Below are 18,739 nucleotides of genomic sequence, written 5' to 3' on the forward strand. Positions count from 1 at the left end.
ATAATGCTCACGGTCCATTATATGATGCTCACGGTCCAGTTCATGATGCTCATTGTTCATTATTTGATTCTCACTGTCCATTATATGATGCTCATTGTATATGATACGATGCTCAATGTCCCTTATATTAAATGCACATCGGGTGTTGGGTCTATATAATTATGCTCTTCGAGAACTAGTATTTTAACGCTTGATAGAAACTATACATATCTACTTCCGTTTCTTTAGACCTTTCCATGAATTGAACACACAACCTTGCTTTTGAAAAGACCCGGGGACCATTTTAATAAACATCGTAGTACACTTATACGATACGATACAGTTTTTGAAGATGCATAATTGTTAAATTCCATATCATAAGATTATAAATGATTAGTACTTAATTAATTTCAGTGGCATCTCTTACGATGTCTATATTTGAGGAGAATGGCGATCAAATACGTCTACATGTTGAGATTACATACTTCTCTCGTAAGTTAAAATTGTTGTTCGCTTGCGAACAACGAAGGTTAGTACTACGCGTTGCAAGTCGGACTGCTTTTAAGTACGCTAAGAACGATAACCACCGCATCTAAGGCTATTAATAGATTTTGATAAACAAGTGGGATGTTGTGTAACCTTGTTCATAGTGCATGCTACTATTGCTGTTTCTGGGAAACATTATTTTGTTCTCAACAGATAGCGGCGATCTTTTGTATTCACGGGTGCTAACAACACAATAGCAGAAGATAACTTTTGTTTACATTCGAAGTTCTCAATAGTTGTTATTCGGAACTCTCCAGTCTGGGTTTTTCCGATATTTGAGCACGCGCAGTAGGTACAAACAAAAGCTGACTAGCATATTTTAAAAGAGAGTGAATCAATAATTTCTCTTATCGCTGAAAAGTAAACACCACTTTTTCTGCTCAAACATTCTTTATAGTTGATAAAAATACCACGATTTAATCATTTTTCTTTAGATGAACTACCGGTAATCTCGAAAATGTTTACTTTGTAAGAATACTATGAAACACAATATAATGCTGCATGTACATGTATACAGCTTCGGTCACGTAACTATGTCCTTGCATATACTGTGCGTAGGCCTGGGCATACAGTTTGAATGGAAGTTTGTCATCGAAACTACCAAGACATTGACTCCATTGTATAATATATTATACTATTCGTTTATATTTTATATCATACAGGCAAGTACCAAACAATAAAAACCTTACTATCCTTAGACCATTCGGAGTACTATAACTAATATATCGTTCCATATCAGTTGGATATGTATATGTCTATTGATTTAGCCCTATTGTGATGCTTTTCTTTAATCTAATCTGAAAAGTAAAGAAAATTATTCGCTAAAGACTTAGACCTTAAGATTAGAAGACACATCACTATGGAGCTTTACCATACATTACTTTTATTTGAAATATCTATAAAGCATGCCGAAAAAAATAAGAACATCAATAAAGTTTTTCAGAAGAAATATTATATAATTATGTCAAGCCGTTTGTATAGGTTCCTTCATTACCATACAGCTGACAAAGTAAGTTTTTCATGTCTTTTAAGGATGATAGCAACTGGACCCATTCTTATAGGCGGCTGTACATGTGAACGGTGTATTAAGACTTTAATCCTGTATTAAACGTCTGGCATAGATGTATATCAGTGTTAAATTTGTTATGTGTAATTATTATTAATAATAGTAATAGTAATAACAAAAAGACTTGAATTTTGACATTTCCTAGAAGAAACACTACTGTCGTTAAAATACTTATTATCGACTACTGAATGGGAAGCAAATCGGATATCGACGTTACTGGTTCATTAGGTAATTACTGTACTAATGAAAATGTTTGTACCTCCCTCGCGCGCTCAGAAATCGGAAAAACCCACAGCGCGCAAGTTCCGAATTAAATCTATTAATAAAACGTTGAACATAAGTTGACCAATTACTACAGGTATATTATAGACAACAACAAAAATGCATTATAATCACTAAAACCGAATATTAAAAAACAACTTAGCACAACAAGAAATATCTTTTTAAAAGGTAGTCGGCGTAAATGCTGACTTTGATGTAAAGTTTGCAATTTACGTTCCTAAATAATTAAATTGAAAACAAAAGTTTAACTATTGTGTTTGTTAACTTGTTAGTCACATATTCACCGCATAAAATGTGTGTTATCAACTTATCATTGTCAAACCACACATTAGTGTAAGTAAATAAAAATTATACTACGAGAGTACCACGTATTAGTGTAAGTATATAACAAATATACAACGGTTTGTTTTCTCATCTTGAAAGCAAAAATGTGTGTATCGATAGTTAATTATATATTCCCCGGACGATTTAGTGAACGAGAACTGACCCTGAAATTCTGCGAGATGGATTTTAACGCGTAATTGTAACTGGGCCACAATTTGTGTCATTTGAACATACAGAAAGTAGTCCGGAATTCCTTACACTGAATAGTGATACATCCTTTGCGCTGAGCACAGACTCAGTGATGTATTCAGAGGTTTTATCTCGAATCAGCATATGAAATATTCGAATATATTCAAGCGTGTCTGCTGGCGTTATGTTAAAGTCATTTAATGTGAAACGCTGGGTAAAACAGCTGTGCCGAAAACCCATGTTTAGGTCAGAGTTGTTGACACAGTGTGAACTGCTAGGGTAACAAGTAATGCATACACAACAAAGTACGTGTCGATAGGGCTTTCATTATGACTACCTAATTCGTGAGTAAAAAGTATTGCTCGCAGATTTATTTTTTATTTATTTTCATCAATTATGTTATTGTATATTTTGAATTTGTATATGTTGTCAAAAATCAAAAGTTTTGTACCGGAAATTTCCATAATGAAATTATATTCTTAGTAAGATAGATATTCGATATTCAAACAACATTCATTTAATATGATGGTGATTGTAAATTGTCTTTATATTCAGTTCTAATTACCATTTTCATCGGACGGCAAATATGACATGTTTAAAGAGTTGCCTACTTAGCAGACAACCCTCTTTTAATGATAACTATCCAATGAAAAATCGTTTTACAAATGACAAGCACCTGTTGTTTTGGAGCATCTCTTACATCTTCCCTGTAAGATAGATACACAGTGAATGGGATTTTGCAGACGAACACTTTGATCTTTTCTTTGATGTTGGATTTGTAATCATACATAGGAAAAACAACAGTTGCGGAACGTTGACATATTTTCATCAAATAGCCATGAATGCGAAGGGAATACATAAAGGCGGGACAGAGAGATATACAAGTCAGATTTATGAGTGTTATTAATTTGCATTTTTTTTATATTACTTATCCGCGATGCATCAAATTCATGAGAATTTAATTACGGGCGATTTACAGAGAGTGAATTATAATGGTAGAAAATGAAGACTTTGGTTACTGTTCGATCCATAATTTGGATGTATGCTATCCACTTGAGACTAAAATATTGCGCCGTTATAAGAGGAAGAAACAACAACGGTAACTGTGATACTGAAGTAAGTTGTTGCGTCTATTCGACGAGTAAATTTTTGTTTTGTTTTTTGTAAAAATAAGTTATTTTTCGAAAGTTTTGCCAAACATTGAATTCAATTGTCAATTTAAGTTGAACACAGTCACAGGTAGCTAGCTTGTATTAACAGGTGAATTATATTTTTGCTAATACAATCAACAGTTTGCGTATAATTGATGGTAATTGTTAATCAAATATGATTATGAATCAGCATGTTAAACAATAGAAGTCCAGTTGTTACATAATAATAATAATTGTAAAATGTTGACATGTTAACTGTTGTTTAAAATTATTGTTAAACTGTTTTTTATGTTCAAGGGTTAAATCTAGCTCTTTTCAGCACAACATGCTCATCATGAGCTTTTGTGATCAACTATCTCCAGTCGTGGCACATTTATGGCCAAATTTTTATTGAAACTTCGTAAAAATATTTGTCCCAATTATCTCAGCTGAGTTCGAAACTGGGTCATGAGGGGTCAAAAACTAGGTCATTTGTAAAAATTTAAGAAAGTGCTTGCAAACCTGCTACAAATCATATTTGTGTCAAATGTTTGTAAAACTTGCTCATAACTTTTGTTGTAATTACATCTCGGCTGCGTTTCAATTAGTGAAACCTTGTTAACACTTTAGAAATTACTTGTTTTTAATTTTTATGTATAAAACTTTATGAAACTTGCTTAGAATCTTTGTTCTTCTCTGTCAAGTTCAAAAATGTGTTTGGTCTGATGAAAAAAATGGGAGGGAATGATTTTTCAAATGAGTCGACTGTTTATTCAAAGTTGTGTCCAATCTTCATGAAACTTTCCTCGACCCTTTGTTCCTGTCCAGAACCTGTCATCTCTTAGTAGTCCAAGTTAAAAAAATTGGTTCAGTTCCATTGAAAAACCTCTGCCAGTTGACATGCATGTAGTTTTATTTGTGCAGGACAGAGGATTGACTAAAAACATTATCATTGTTTAATTGTGGCTTGAATCTGTTAACTGAACTTGAAATTTGGGAAAATCTTTGTTCTCCTCGATAACAACAACTCATTTCCGTTTGTTGTGCAAAAATGAAATATAATGATGAAGCACTTCAAAAAAAAATTGGATCGCGTTCTTTACTTAAAAACTTTCTAGCCAGTAGTTCAAATGGAAACAAATAAGATATTTTCTGTTGATGCCATTGATACTCAATTTTATAGTTTATTTTAAGTTTTAAAAATAAATGTGTGGTTTGATTTTGATGCACTGGTCCATGTAAATATCTGCACTGCTAGTTTTTATAAAGAAGTAATGTTTATAATTATGTAAAAACAACAATAATTGTAAATCAAGGTTGATATCTCTGATAAAGTAGGATTTATTTATTTTATTTTTATTTTTGATAATATTGAAATATAGTTTCATTGAAGTGATGTACTCTATAATTAAAACTGTTATATCATGATTATGTGTGTGGTAATGACCAGCTAGAGAGAAGCCTTATCTCAATTTCCATCATAACAGCTTCAGGCCAGAACAACAAAGGAGGTATAAGATTATGTTGTCATACTTAATTGTCATATTACAGATTTATAACGAATTCTGAAGGCACTTTAGTTGTATGCTATTGCATAATTTAAGACGCAACTCATTTTTCAAAATAAATCGCAAGTTTGAAATGAACACATGCCATTCAAATTTATAAAGAGTGTGTCATAACGCATAGGTCGAGTTTTGTGTGCACTTTTTATCATCCTATTTATTTTATAGAGATAACTTAGACAAAATAACAACAACATGGCCCTTTTTGGACGTTCTGAAAGCAAAGAAAGCATGATGAAAATGATAATGAGAACTGAATGTAAAGACAATTTGCAATCACCATCATATTAAATGAATATTGTTGCAATATCGAATACCTATCTCACTAAGAATTTAATTTTATGATGTACAAAACTTTTGATTTTTGACACCATATACAAATTTAAAATATACAATAAGATAATTGAATAAAATAAATACAAATTAAATCTGCCAGCAATACTTTTTACTCACGAATTAGGTAGTCATAAAGACATCCCTGTTTGACCCGTACTTTGTTGTTTATGCATTACTTGTTACCCTAGCAGTTCACACTGTGTCAACAACTCTGACATAAACTAATGCGCTTTTTCGGCGTAGCTGTTTTACCCAGCTTTTCACCTTAAATTACTTTTACATAACGCCAGCAGACACGCATGAATATTTTCGAATATTTCATAGGCTGATTCGAGATAAAACCTCTGAACTTTGGCTACATCCCTGTGTCTGTGCTCATGCAGCGCAAAGGATGTATCACTGTTCAGTGTAAAGAATTCCGGACTACTCTCTGTATGTTCAAACGACACAAATTGTGGCCCAGTTACAATTAGGCGTTAAAATCCATCTCGCAGAATTTCAGGGTCAGTACCCGTTTACTAAATCACCCAGGGAATATATAAATTATAATTGACTATCGATAAACACAGTTTTAATTTAAATTGCTTTCAAGATGAGAAAACAAACATTACCGAAATAGTATAGTGTCACGATAAGAGAAAAATCTTTTAAATATTTAACCACAAATGTTTGCTGTACTCGGTCAGCACGTCTGGAAATCGTTCCTGAATGCCTGGATAGGCTGCCCTTATTTACAAGTTTGCTTTTTTGAATTTAATTTTGTGTCAAAAAGCATTGTGCTTAATTAAATGTGCCATTTACAATTCGCAATGAGATTTTGAATGACCCTTGTAATGGGAAAATGGGTCACTAAAAATAATGCTATCAATAATCAAAAACCCATACTTAAACTGCATATAACACAAAACAAGAACAAGTTTTCTGGAAAGTTGTTCACATAAAATATATAGAATTATAACATTTTCTCACGCATTTTGAGTCTACCTGTCGTTACCTTCATGACTTACCAAACAAGTAACAATTTTGGTCCATTCCATTGATTTTTGGTTCAGTTACAAGCTTTGGATTTAAAAAATTGCCCAAGAGTAACAGTTTACGGACATTTTTCCTTAATTGCAGATATTGACATGACTATTGGTGTTTGAGTCTACATGTACCTTCATTTCATATAGATCAAAGTCAAGTTTTGTTCCAGTCTATTGATTTTTTACGAAGTTATGGGACTTTGACTTAACAATATCTGCTGTGCAGCTTCAAATGCCATAAGGGTAATTTGGTTACACAAACACAGCTCTTGTTTTCAAGTTATTAAAACACACATAAAAATTTAACACTCAACTTTCTGGGAAGGGTATAGAAATTAGATACTTAACTTTCTGTCCAGAATTTATTTAACAAATGGCTTTTCAATTAATTAATTTTCTCATTTTCATAGTTTTCTTTCTTTTATCTCATTGCTTAAAGTGGACAGTGTATACATGCTTTTATTAACTCATTTGTAATATTGAAACACAAACAAAAAACTTAACTTTTTAGTTTTTAATATGTATTATAGTATAGAACTACGAAGTGGCATGAAAACTAGTTGTTGTATTGTACTGAAACAAATAAGGATAAAAACAAACAATAAATAGATCAATTCCATGCACACAACATATAATAATTAACCATAATTGTTTATGTCTGGGAAAACTAAAATTTTGACACAATAAAATAAACATGTAATTTAATTAAATTGTTTCGATTTGATTGTTTGCATTATTAAATCTTAAAACCATTTAATCCTATGTATTCTGTTGTTTTATTGCCCCTTTGTTCAGCACAAACCCTTTATCTCTGTTTGATCAGACTTAACTAACAAAACAGTGTCATAAATTTTTGGGTTATTACAGTTGTTCATGAGTGAGCATCTATACATCATTACTGTCCCCATTATGAGGTTTTCATGATAAAACTTCACATTGAAAGGCGAAGATGTTGCCGAGTGTTAAGACAAAAATAGCTTCATATTAATTATTATGGCCTTATATAAATTTTAAAAATTATAGACTGATTGAACAGTAAGTATTTAAATATGATGTAGTATTTTTCATTTTTCTGAAACTTTGTATAAAGCATAAACGTGTCAGGTAACAGTTTTTGTAATTTGGTAAGAAAAAGAGAAGTAGAATGACGAGATTATGACTGTATTGTTACGAAAATATTTTATTATGAAATATTTTTTCAAAAATGATATATCCATGATTATCTCCCTGAATTTAGCAATTCCAAGAATTTTGCTACTAAAATTGCAATGTTACTCCTTCACAATAAATTACATGTGTATTTAGGTTTTGGTTTGCTGAAAAAACACAAAATATTGGTCAGTACCTTTCCCAATTACCTGATTTATTTTGAAATATTCTAAATTGGCAATTGACTCAAAAACTCAAGCAATTAGCTTTGACTGAACTTTGTACAGGTGGTTTGGCTTGCACTTAAACATCTACACACAAGTAATATTAAGTTACCAGTTTTGAATAAGCCATTTGCATTTAAACAAGATTTCCATTTAGTGTAAGCAGGTGTATGGGATGAAGTTGTTTGAGTGGCTTAAAGGGATCTTTTCACGCTTTGGTAAATTGACAAAATTGAAAAAAGTTGTTTCAGATTCGCAAATTTTGACGATTTTAAAACCTAAAAATTATAAAGCGTTGCAACGCGAAACGATTGAATAATTTGGAGAGTTCTGTTTTTGTCGTTAAATTTTGTGAAACTACGAAGATTGCTTATATAAGGTATAAAATACGTTCAGCATGTGTACTCGGCGGAATAGCTCAGTAGGATAAAGCGTTTTTACTTCAGGACTCTGGCAGGACTCCAAGGGTCACTGGTTCGAAATCTGGTCCAGGCAATGTTCTTTTCCTTTTTTAATTTTATTCTTGATTTTTTTACTGGAGCTTTTAAGATCCAATGTTTACATTTATCGATATAAAGCATTTAATGAATAAGTTAAAAAATGCCAAAATCTGTGAAAAGGCCCCTTTAACACAGAATGTTTATCATGGGGCACCTTTACAAGCTCATTATGGTTGTGCATTCTAGTGGTTGACCTACCATAGGCAAACAATGACCTTTCAAGCAGGTATTTATAGTGAAAACTGTGTAAGTGTAACAGCAACATGTTATTCATTATTTGTCTGTATACTTATCAATTGAGCTCTTTCAATCTGATAGTAATTAAATAGGAAAGGCTTCTGCTATTGTAATATCTGTTGTAAAATAGACTTGCTAATTGACTTGCCATGCTGGAAATATGGCTACACTGCTTGTCAAACACCTGGTTATTGGAGACACCATAAATATGACATGCTCTTGCACATTTTTTTTTCACAAATATTTTATTCTTTTTAATATAGGCCGAAGAGGATGAATAGCTTTATTGGTAATACACACAATTGTGTTAAAAGATGCCTCATACATGTCAGCAGTGCTCCGACTAGGCCTAAATGTATACAAGGAATAAATTAATTACAATGTAATAAGAGATTTATAAATTATATTATGTCTTAAAAAAACAAAAATAATAAAAAAACAAATGGTTTTACAAGAAATCTCCATCAAATAATCATATCCATGCTTTCTGAGTAGCTTTACACAATGTCCATTAACGGCTTTTGATCAGTTAATCATGAGGTCAGGAGAACATTACATATATTTAAAAGTATTTTTGTTTATAACCCATAGTATCCAACATTTTTTACCAGTAAAGGACTTTTTATAATTTAATTTACGTGTGTTGACCAACACAAGTTTAGCCACCACCAGGCGTTGGTGGTTGAACACAGTCACTCGTTTTGCTTAAAGCTTACCGAAGCGCAACATGCTAATGGTTAGCTTTTGTTATCGCCTTGTGCTCATAATCTGTCTGTCACATGCCATAAACATTAACCTTGTTATATTTATGGAGGCCAAATTTATTGCTTTTTATTTATTAAATTTTGTCAAAATATTAGTCTAAAGTGATATTATGGCCATGCATGCATCTTGGTTAAATTTGGTCAGAATGTTTTTTTATTGAAAATATCTAGGCCAAGTTCAATTTTGAGTAAAGTGCGGTAGAAAAACTAGATCACCAGATAAAACCTTTAAAGAAGCTTGTTTCCACTTGAGAAGCCAATTTTATATTAAATCCTAATTAATCTATGTCAGATTGTTTATCTTGACAAACAAAAAGGCCAAATTAGAAATTGGGTCAAGAGTGATAAAAAACTAGGTCAACAGTTCAAATCTTAGAAAAACATTTTTAGCCACTGTAGAAGCCACATTTAAGATTTATTGTTGATGAAATTTTGTCAGAAAGTTTATCATGGCAATGTCTATTCTAGCTTTGACTTTGGGTAAGTAGGGTCAAAAACTAGGTCTAATCTGATAATTATTTGAATCGTAACCACTATAAAAACCTTGACACTTTCTAACTATGGTGAGCGCTTATGTGCTGTCATGGCCCACTTGATTGATGGCAAATTATGTTTCTGATTACTCTTTATCTACCAGATAATCAAGTTCTGATCAGACCTAAGGCATACATGTATATTAGCACCCTGATACATGTAATAAATATCAAACAAAACCTTTTCCATTTATTGCACAGACTTGCTTACACTTAATATGCATTGAATTTAAATGTCTGTTTTCTTCTGCTATAAATGAATGCTGTAATTGTTTTATTTTTTCAGGAGGGGCAACTACGGTCCTTTTTGTGGACTATCAAAAGGGAGCCACCATCATACTTGTTTGGAACCATCCATGTTCCATATACACGGGTGTGGGATCACATTCCAGAAAACGTGAAAACAGCTTTCTACCAATCAGAAAATGTTTTTTTTGAACTTGATCTAACAAATCCCACAACAGTGACTCAGCTTGCAAATTGTCAGCTCTTACCTCATGGAGAAATCCTCTCAGACATCTTACCGAAGGCGTTATATGCTCGACTTAAAGATCATTTAGAATATGTCAGAGCAAGAATGTCCAAGTGGATAACAGAGGATCAGAAAGGGAAAGGGTTGTATGCTGACTATTTGTTTGACATCATTGCTGGAAACTGGGAAAGAAAACGACCAATTTGGGTGATGTTACTTGTAAATTCATTAACAGAAAGTGATATAAAATCTCGAGAAATTCCTGTGCTAGATTTATATTTAGCACAAGAAGCAGAACGACTTGACAAATCAACAGGTGCTGTGGAACAAGTGCAAGAGCAATGTATTCCCTTGAATGAGTTAAATTATTCTCAGGTACCCCGATTTATTCAAGTAATGTTCTGTCTGCTAACTCTTTTTGGAGAAGTAACATTGAAAATAATTTACATAAACTTTAATATATTATGCTTATGTAGCTAAAATGTGGCTTAAATAATAATAATTATGGTGATTTGAGATTTAGCTTTCAAAGCACTTACCAAACATCGACTGACAACCCCTAAATATTAGTAGGCAGATATTGACGTGTAGATAATTCAATAAAGTGTAAGTGGTTTTATAGTTATGAAGTAGAGATAGAGAATATGTAGAAAGTTTTTTTTATGGACATGTTTTACAGGCCTCAACCCCTCTTCTGAACCAAGCCCCTTCAGTGCTGCCTTGGACAAATTTCCTTGGGAAAGACCTGATTGTAAATATTGTATTTATGAAACTCAGGTTAACATTTGTGTGAAATGCAGCTTGGGATTGCATTAGGGACAAGGTCCAGATCATGTTTGCTAAGAATAGATTAATACATGTAGTCAGGAAAGTAATTAACACTGTGAACAATTCCTGCTGGCTTGGAACTACATCAAAACATTAATCTTGCAGGAGGCAGTTTTCTTTACATGGCTATAGTAAAAACTGGTTGACGGTCTATGAGCCTCATGTATTGTCCAATCTTCATAAAATTATGTAAGAACATTTGTCTCAATGCAATTTTGGCTGAGATTGAAACTGGGTTGTGAAAGCTAAAAAAGTAGGTCAGTCACGTAGTCAAATAAAAAACATTCTTTCAGAATATTCTTGTTTCTTTGGGTCTCAGATGAACGCCTTAGAGCACATGGCCCTCTTGTTTAATTTCTCCATGTGTCTTGAGAACAAAGGGTTTGTGATATGTCAGTGGGCATGTTTTTCATTTCTAAAGGGCTTTATCTTTCTCTCTGCTGGAGGTTGGAGAATTGAGTTGCTGATAATAACTTTCCATCTAATCTGACTTCCTTAGTTGACATTTTAAATTTATGATCTCGGTAGGAATGTATTGATTCTCACAAAACATTTTGCGGGGACAGGATAATTCTCTGGATTAAGTGATTTTATTGCAATTTTAGATGTGGAGTAATAACCATGACACAGCAAAATCATAAAGCTTGCAATCTCTTCAGAAGTTTAACCCTGACATGTGATACAACAATTGTTTGCAATGGCCCCCACTAGCGGAAATCCATCTTAATGAAAAGAACGCTCAATAATAGTGATGTATAATTTTACGTATAATTAAAAAAAATATTATTTTATTGATCTCTGTCTTAAGTTTCTATGCTTGTTCACATGCCATGTACAGTTATGAAATGTGATCATCCCAAAGTTCATGACTTCATTTCTTCTTAAATGTTCGGCTTGTTCTTCTTTTTGTAGTGACTGACTATTGAATGGGTCTCTAACATGCAATAATCTTTAACAAAGATCTTTTTTTATTATTATGAAATTCTGTTAACTTAACTAATCATCACAGAGTTTGAGCTATGCTTTGTATTTATTGGCGTAGGCATAATGCTGTGATTAAAGGTTGCGATGCCGCGAACAACTCCATATCATTGTTTGTAGGCAGAGTGATATTGTTTCGGTTTTGTTCATTCATCTGTCTTTCCTTCCCTCTGTCCTTCATTCCATACGTCCATTACACTTTTGGGTCTGGAGCCATATCTTGAAACTGCTTGGGCCAATTTCACTGAAACTTTGTCTGAGTGTATGGAATGATAGAAATGAGGATGATGCCCATCAAATGCCGTAGCAATAAATTGCAAAGAAGGTAGTTATGACCCTTTTTGATCTCGGAACTGCTTGGGCTTATTTCATTTAGAACTTTGAATGAGTTTATATGTGGATAAAAGGATGATGCTCATCAAATATCATTGCAAACCATTTGCAAACAACAGATTTATGGTCCTTTTTTACTTTAAAATAAAAACACTTCTGTGTCTGGAGCCACATCTTGGAACTGCTTGTATATATGGATAAGAGGATAATGCATGCCAAATTTTATTTGTCAATAACAAAGTTATGGCCCTTTTGTACTTGAAAATCCCCTTTAATGTAGGATTTTTGTTATGTCTTTAGCTGTATCTCCAATTACTCTCCACTGTGGATCATAGGACAATATTTGCAACATGTACATGAATTTAATTTTTTTGTCAGACAAATTCTGGTTTCTATGGTTACAGGAAACTAAAGTGTGGATCCTGAACTACCTCAAAAAGTATTGATTTAAAGTTAATTAAAATCAGTGTGTGCATATAGGGCCATATGGGGAATATTCATGTTAATTCTGGTATTTTGTCAGACCAAAATTATGGTTTCCATGCTTGTTTGTTATGAATGCAGCCGATAATTGTTTCTTACTTTCTGCGACTCGAAACGACCGACACTTGACCTTGGGAAGATTTGTCCCAAAGATATCTTGGAAGAGTTTGAAAATGGTTTTGGCTGGTTGAAAAATCATGGCTGCCAGGGGGCAGAGTATTTTTCCTTATATGGCTATAATAAAAACTTGTTAACACTCTTAATGTCACATTTATTGTCCAATCTTCATGAAACTTGGTCACAACATTTGTCCCAATGGTATCTTGGATAAGTTCCAAAATTGTTGTGATTGGTTTAAAAAAAAATGGCTGCCAGGGGGCCTTTTTCCTTATATGGCTATAGTGAAAACTTGTTAATGCTATAAAAGTCACATTATTGTCTTGTTAATACTTGGTCAGAACATTTGTTTTAATGATATATTGGATCAGTTTGAAAATAGTTCCGGTCTGTTGAAAAATATGGCCACCAGGGGTCGGGGACTTTATCCTAATATGGCTATAGTAAAACCTTGTTAGCACTATAAAATTTACATTTATAGTTCACTTTTCATGAAACTTGGTCAGAACATTTGTTCTAATGATATCTTGGAGCGGCACTGAGCAGGTCAGTCCCTTTCTTCTCGGGTGATGCTTTATATATGGTCAATAATGGGGTCCATGAAGGCATGTTAATGTCAGCTTGTCTGCAAGGTGCAGGGAATGCATGTTTTACAAATATCTGTTGTTTAGTTGATAATTTCACTCATATTTTAATATGTTGAAATTATGAATTACAGTGCCTGTTTACTGATTTAAGAGAAAAGTTTCTGGAGAATGTTTCCATTTTCTGTTGAACAGTGAGTGCTCTGTATCTTCTCATTAGCTTGCCAACTTTGATATGACTTTCTTTATGTCTCTGCCAAAGGTTTTGTTTTGAAGTATTATCATGTTGTAGCTTGCCCCTGCATTGTCTAATTAGTGTATTTGTGTCCCTTAGTCTAAACATCACCCTCCCATTGATGTAATGCATACCTGTTACATGCAACCTTTAGATGTGGTCTCTGGTATCCTGTGGTAATCTGTGTCTTTTGTTTAACAAACTGGCACCTCTGCTGTCTGATAGCTGCAAGTGGCAGCAGGTTGGGGGGTCTTGGGTGATAACATATTGTCTGTTTCTAAATGAAGGAACTGAAAGTCCTTTGTTGTAATACACTCACTGCTCCCTCACCCAAATGAACTTGCTTGCACATTTGTACCGACTTTGAAAGAAAACCAAAAAATATTAAGTGAACACATCTTTTTGCTATCCACCAGTAAATGGAAGTCACATTCTGTTTCTGAATTATTATTTTTTTTGACACATCTTATTTGTCAGTTTTGTCACTTTTTAGGTGCTGTTTGCATTAAACAGGACATTACGTCAACACGAGTGGTATCGAGTACAGAACAGTGCTCACAACAGTGCAATACCATTCTCCACGGATGATCTGATTCATCACTACAACTGTGGAGATCTGGATGGGATCATATTTAGCAAAGACTCCTCACAAGTTTCAAACCTTGTGAATGCTTCTCTACCTCCTAATGACATAAAAACTGCAAAAATAATTGATCAATATTTCCGGACAGAGCTTATTAATAAGCGAAATGGACGAATGGCAGAAAGAGTTGCCAATTTACTTCAAGATAACCCAGATCAGAGTTTTTTCTTTGCCTTTGGTGCTGGTAAGTGACTTAGCTTTTGTATGGCATCATAATATGCATCATCATGTTAAGTTTTCACATGTATCATTAAGTATTTAGCTTATATTCATAGATATCTTATTAGCTAACCTGAGCAGCAAATGCTCAAGATGAGCTTTTGTGATCACATTATGTCTGCCATATGTCCTCGTGTGCTGTGTGTTGTCAACTTTTAGCTGATTACCACTCTAGAGGGCATGTTAATTGTCCAAACTTCATGAAGCTTGGTCAGAACATTTTTCTGAATTACATGTTCATCTTGGCCAATATCAAAACTCCAGTCACACGAGGTCAAAAACTAGGTCACTAGGTCAAAATGGAGACAAAGCTAGATAATGTTCTAGAAGTCACATTTATAGTCCAATCTTCATATCTGGGTCAGAATATTTGTTCTTATGATATCTGGGTCCAGTTTGAAAATGGTCATCAGTCTATTGAAAAATGAGGGTACCAGTTGGCTGGGAAAATTTCCTTATATGGGTATAGTAAAACTTTGTGAAAACTCTAGAGGTGACATTTATTGCCCAATCTTCATGACAATTGATTTGAATATTTGTCTTAATTAACTCTTAGCTGAGTTTGAAACTGGGTAACATAGGGACAAAATCTAGGTCACCTGGTCTAATAAAAAACAACATCAGAACTCTTAAAGGGCCACCTTCATTTTCCAATCTTTGTCAGACAGCCCAAATGTTATCTCAGCCAGGCTCTTAACTGGATAACTGGGGTTAAAATCTAGGTCGCATGGTCAAATTTAAGAAAAAGCTTGTGAACACTGTGCAGGTCATATTATTGCATACGGTTGTCCAATGCTTACCAGTGTGTGGTGTGTTTGTGCACTGCCCTGTCATGCGCTCAAGCTTTTGTGTTATGACTGCAGCTGATAATTGCTACTAATACACGTTGTTATTGTTACTTGCACCTGTTTCATGCAATCAGAATTTAAATTCTCTTGCCAACTGCTGGTTAAAATTTATTAGACAATTGCCCTATAAAGTATCGTATCGTCAAACTAATAATGGTGAGAAAATTTTATCTACCAGTCATTGATGCATATACGGTGATCGTGATCCCTTACTTTAACGTGTTAATACTCACTAACTTAGACATAATTTATTTTGAAGATATCCCTGATAATTATCCCCGGAAAACAAACCTCAACACCCTATTATTAGTTTTCTCGCATCAGGCAGCTTTTATCATATCAAAGACAGTTATGGCATTCTAATTCTTTACTTGCAAAATACATGTAGACACACTATACAGGGCTCGGCACTTATAATACAGGGCTCATGAAGGAGAAGTAGACTTCGCCTTTTTTTTACAACATCAAGTTTTTTTTCTTCAACTTTTCCATCTCAAAATTCTCTATTTACAAGTGTCATAAAGTCACCAATGACGCTCCTTATGATATCAGTCATCAAAGCAACAGATCGACTGCTGTAAAAGCTTCTCTTAGGTCAACTAGCATACATGGCCATTCACTCCAAACAATAAAGGCTTAGATCCAGGGATTGAGCAACGGGGCGAAGTGGCCTATTAGATCGCCGCGGCTTCCCTTTAATCGCCCGGATCAAAAGCATTGGCAATATTCACTACGCCCGAAAATCTGGCAATTATCATATACGAATTGCGATTAAAGTGGCTTCTGTTTATTAGAATACAGAATACACGTCGATGTCAATCAACTGACGGAATCGATAAAACTCCGCCCCTGGCGTAGTAAATTACCTTGAAAATTGATAAGCATCCATTCACAGCACTCGTTATACGGGTATTTGGCAGGAATTTCTCTTGACCAATCAGAGCGTGGGTTACAAACTCCATTTCGTCTTATAGAAAACATGACAACACCAGGCGAGACAATTTGTTAATTGATGTCAATTATCGCATTCAGTGTCCCAAAAACAATGTCGATTAAAAGAATGTGGGTCTCTATGTATTAATTGGTATCTGTTCTTGGTAGACAGGTATATATATTTTATGAACCACGCCTGTATTGTCCGTTTTTCAACCCGTGAAAACTTGCTTTTCGCGTGTAGTAGATGCCTTAAAATGGTCCCGGAGGGGAAAAGATGAGTTGATGCCGATGAAAAGTGCGAACAATTAATGTATGTCACCAATTAGGATGATTCTTAATACTCATTATCTTGGTCATGATCATTCTGTATTGAGAAAACACAAAACACAAAATTGCATCTGCTTAATCTAAAATGTCTCTAACGAGTTGGTTACAGGGCGCTTTGCCCAAACCAAGTTCTATGAAACGTAAATTGTCTGGGATTGACTCTGAATCTAATTTGTCTCACACAAAAAGGAGGTTTTCTAAATCACTGTAACCCTATGCAAGATTTTTATGCCCCCCTTCGAAGAAGAGGGGGTATATTGTTTTGCTCATGTCGGTCCGTCCGTATGTATGTCCGTATGTCCGTCCACCAGATGGTTTCCGGATGATAACTCAAGAACGCTTAGGCCTAGGATCATGAAACTTCATAGGTACATTGATCATGACTCGCAGATGACCCCTATTGATTTTCAGGTCACTAGGTCAAAGGTCAAGGTCACGGTGACCTGAAATAGTAAAATGGTTTCTGGATGATAACTCAAGAACCGATTTAGTCCATAATTACTGGTAAACATTGTTTTGAATGTCGACGCAATTAGAATACAACTGTGAATATTTAATGCAACTATCAACTCAATAGTTACCACCTTCTTTTAGCAATCATTGGAATAACCTACCTACAAAGAGAAAATAAATGCATTAGTGGGCAGAGAATCGACTTTGTTCCGACAATTAAAACCATTCCTTATGCATTCGTTGAGCGTGTTTACTTGAGTAAGTTATGCCTTCAGACAGGAAGCAGCTTTCCTTTGATAACGTTAAACTGTCAATTCACACAGATTTGCGAGACTTTTAGGGTCCTTGGTCATTTGTATACATGTTCAGTATAGAAAAAACACCTGCTTACATGAAAACTTTGGATTAAATTATCAAAATTAAAATAATGTTGCAAACTGTGATTATATTAATTGGTAAGTATCAGTTTAAAGACGACGTTTTGTTTGTCGTAAATCAACGAGTTTTCTGTACAACTACTTCTACAACCACGTGGGGATCAATCTATCTTGGTTGTTTTGGTTGTTGTTTTTTTAATGGTATATTATATATAAATAAATATATATATTTACTTGTAATAAATGTAATTTTATTTGAAAATCAGGAAGTCAAACAAAGTTAAATTGATTGTTATCTTGTAAAACACTGAGTTTCCCCGCATTGCCAACGCCGAGGGCCGCCGCGTCGGCTTATCAATTTTCAACGCGGCGTCCAAAATCATGCAAACGCTGCGTATCGCGAAATTTTCTTCATCACCCTGGGCGTTACTGCACGCAGCGTATGGAGGGAAATTGGGGAAAACGCGTGGAGTGTACTGTAGGTCAAAAAAAAGAAAAACCTTGTGAACACTGTAGAAGTCGCATTTGATGCCCAATCTTCATGTAACTTTGTCAAAATGTTTGTCTAAACGTTGGTTGAGTTCAAAAATGGTTCCGGTCCGTTGAAAAACATAGCCTCCAGGGGGCGGGGCAGTATTCCTTATATGGCTATCGAGAAACCTTGTGAACACTCTAGAAGTCACAATTTTTGCCCAATCATCATGAAATTTGGTCAAAACATTGGTTTCATTGATATCTCGGAAGAGTTCGAAAATGGTCCAGATCGGTGAAAAAACATGGCCGCCAGGGGGCGGGGCAGTTTTCCTAATATGGCTATAGTAAAACCTTGTTAACACTCTAGAGGCCACATTTATTGTCCAATCTTCATGAAATTTGGTCAGCAGATTGGTCTCAATGATATCTTGGATGAGTTCGAAAATGGTTACGTTTGCTTGAAAAACGTGGCTGCCAAGGGGCGGGGCATTTTTCCTTATATGGCTATATATGGCTATAGTAAAACCTTGTGAACACTCTAGAGGCCACATTTATTGTCCAATCTTCATGAAATTTGGTC

General features: G+C 34.3%; 1 protein-coding gene across 1 annotated transcript in view; it reads left to right on the forward strand.

Annotated features, from left to right (window-relative positions):
- LOC127861699 (metalloprotease TIKI1-like) overlaps positions 1–18,739 on the forward strand; it is a 90,038-nt gene that overhangs the window by 19,857 nt on the left and 51,442 nt on the right. The window contains exons 7-8 of the mRNA XM_052400384.1: positions 10,136–10,696; positions 14,376–14,709. Coding sequence (XP_052256344.1) covers positions 10,136–10,696; positions 14,376–14,709 — 895 coding nt within the window. The remainder of the gene's footprint in view (positions 1–10,135; positions 10,697–14,375; positions 14,710–18,739) is intronic.

Source organism: Dreissena polymorpha, chromosome 16, assembly GCF_020536995.1.
Source record: "Dreissena polymorpha isolate Duluth1 chromosome 16, UMN_Dpol_1.0, whole genome shotgun sequence".
In the NCBI taxonomy this organism is placed as follows: domain Eukaryota; kingdom Metazoa; phylum Mollusca; class Bivalvia; order Myida; family Dreissenidae; genus Dreissena; species Dreissena polymorpha.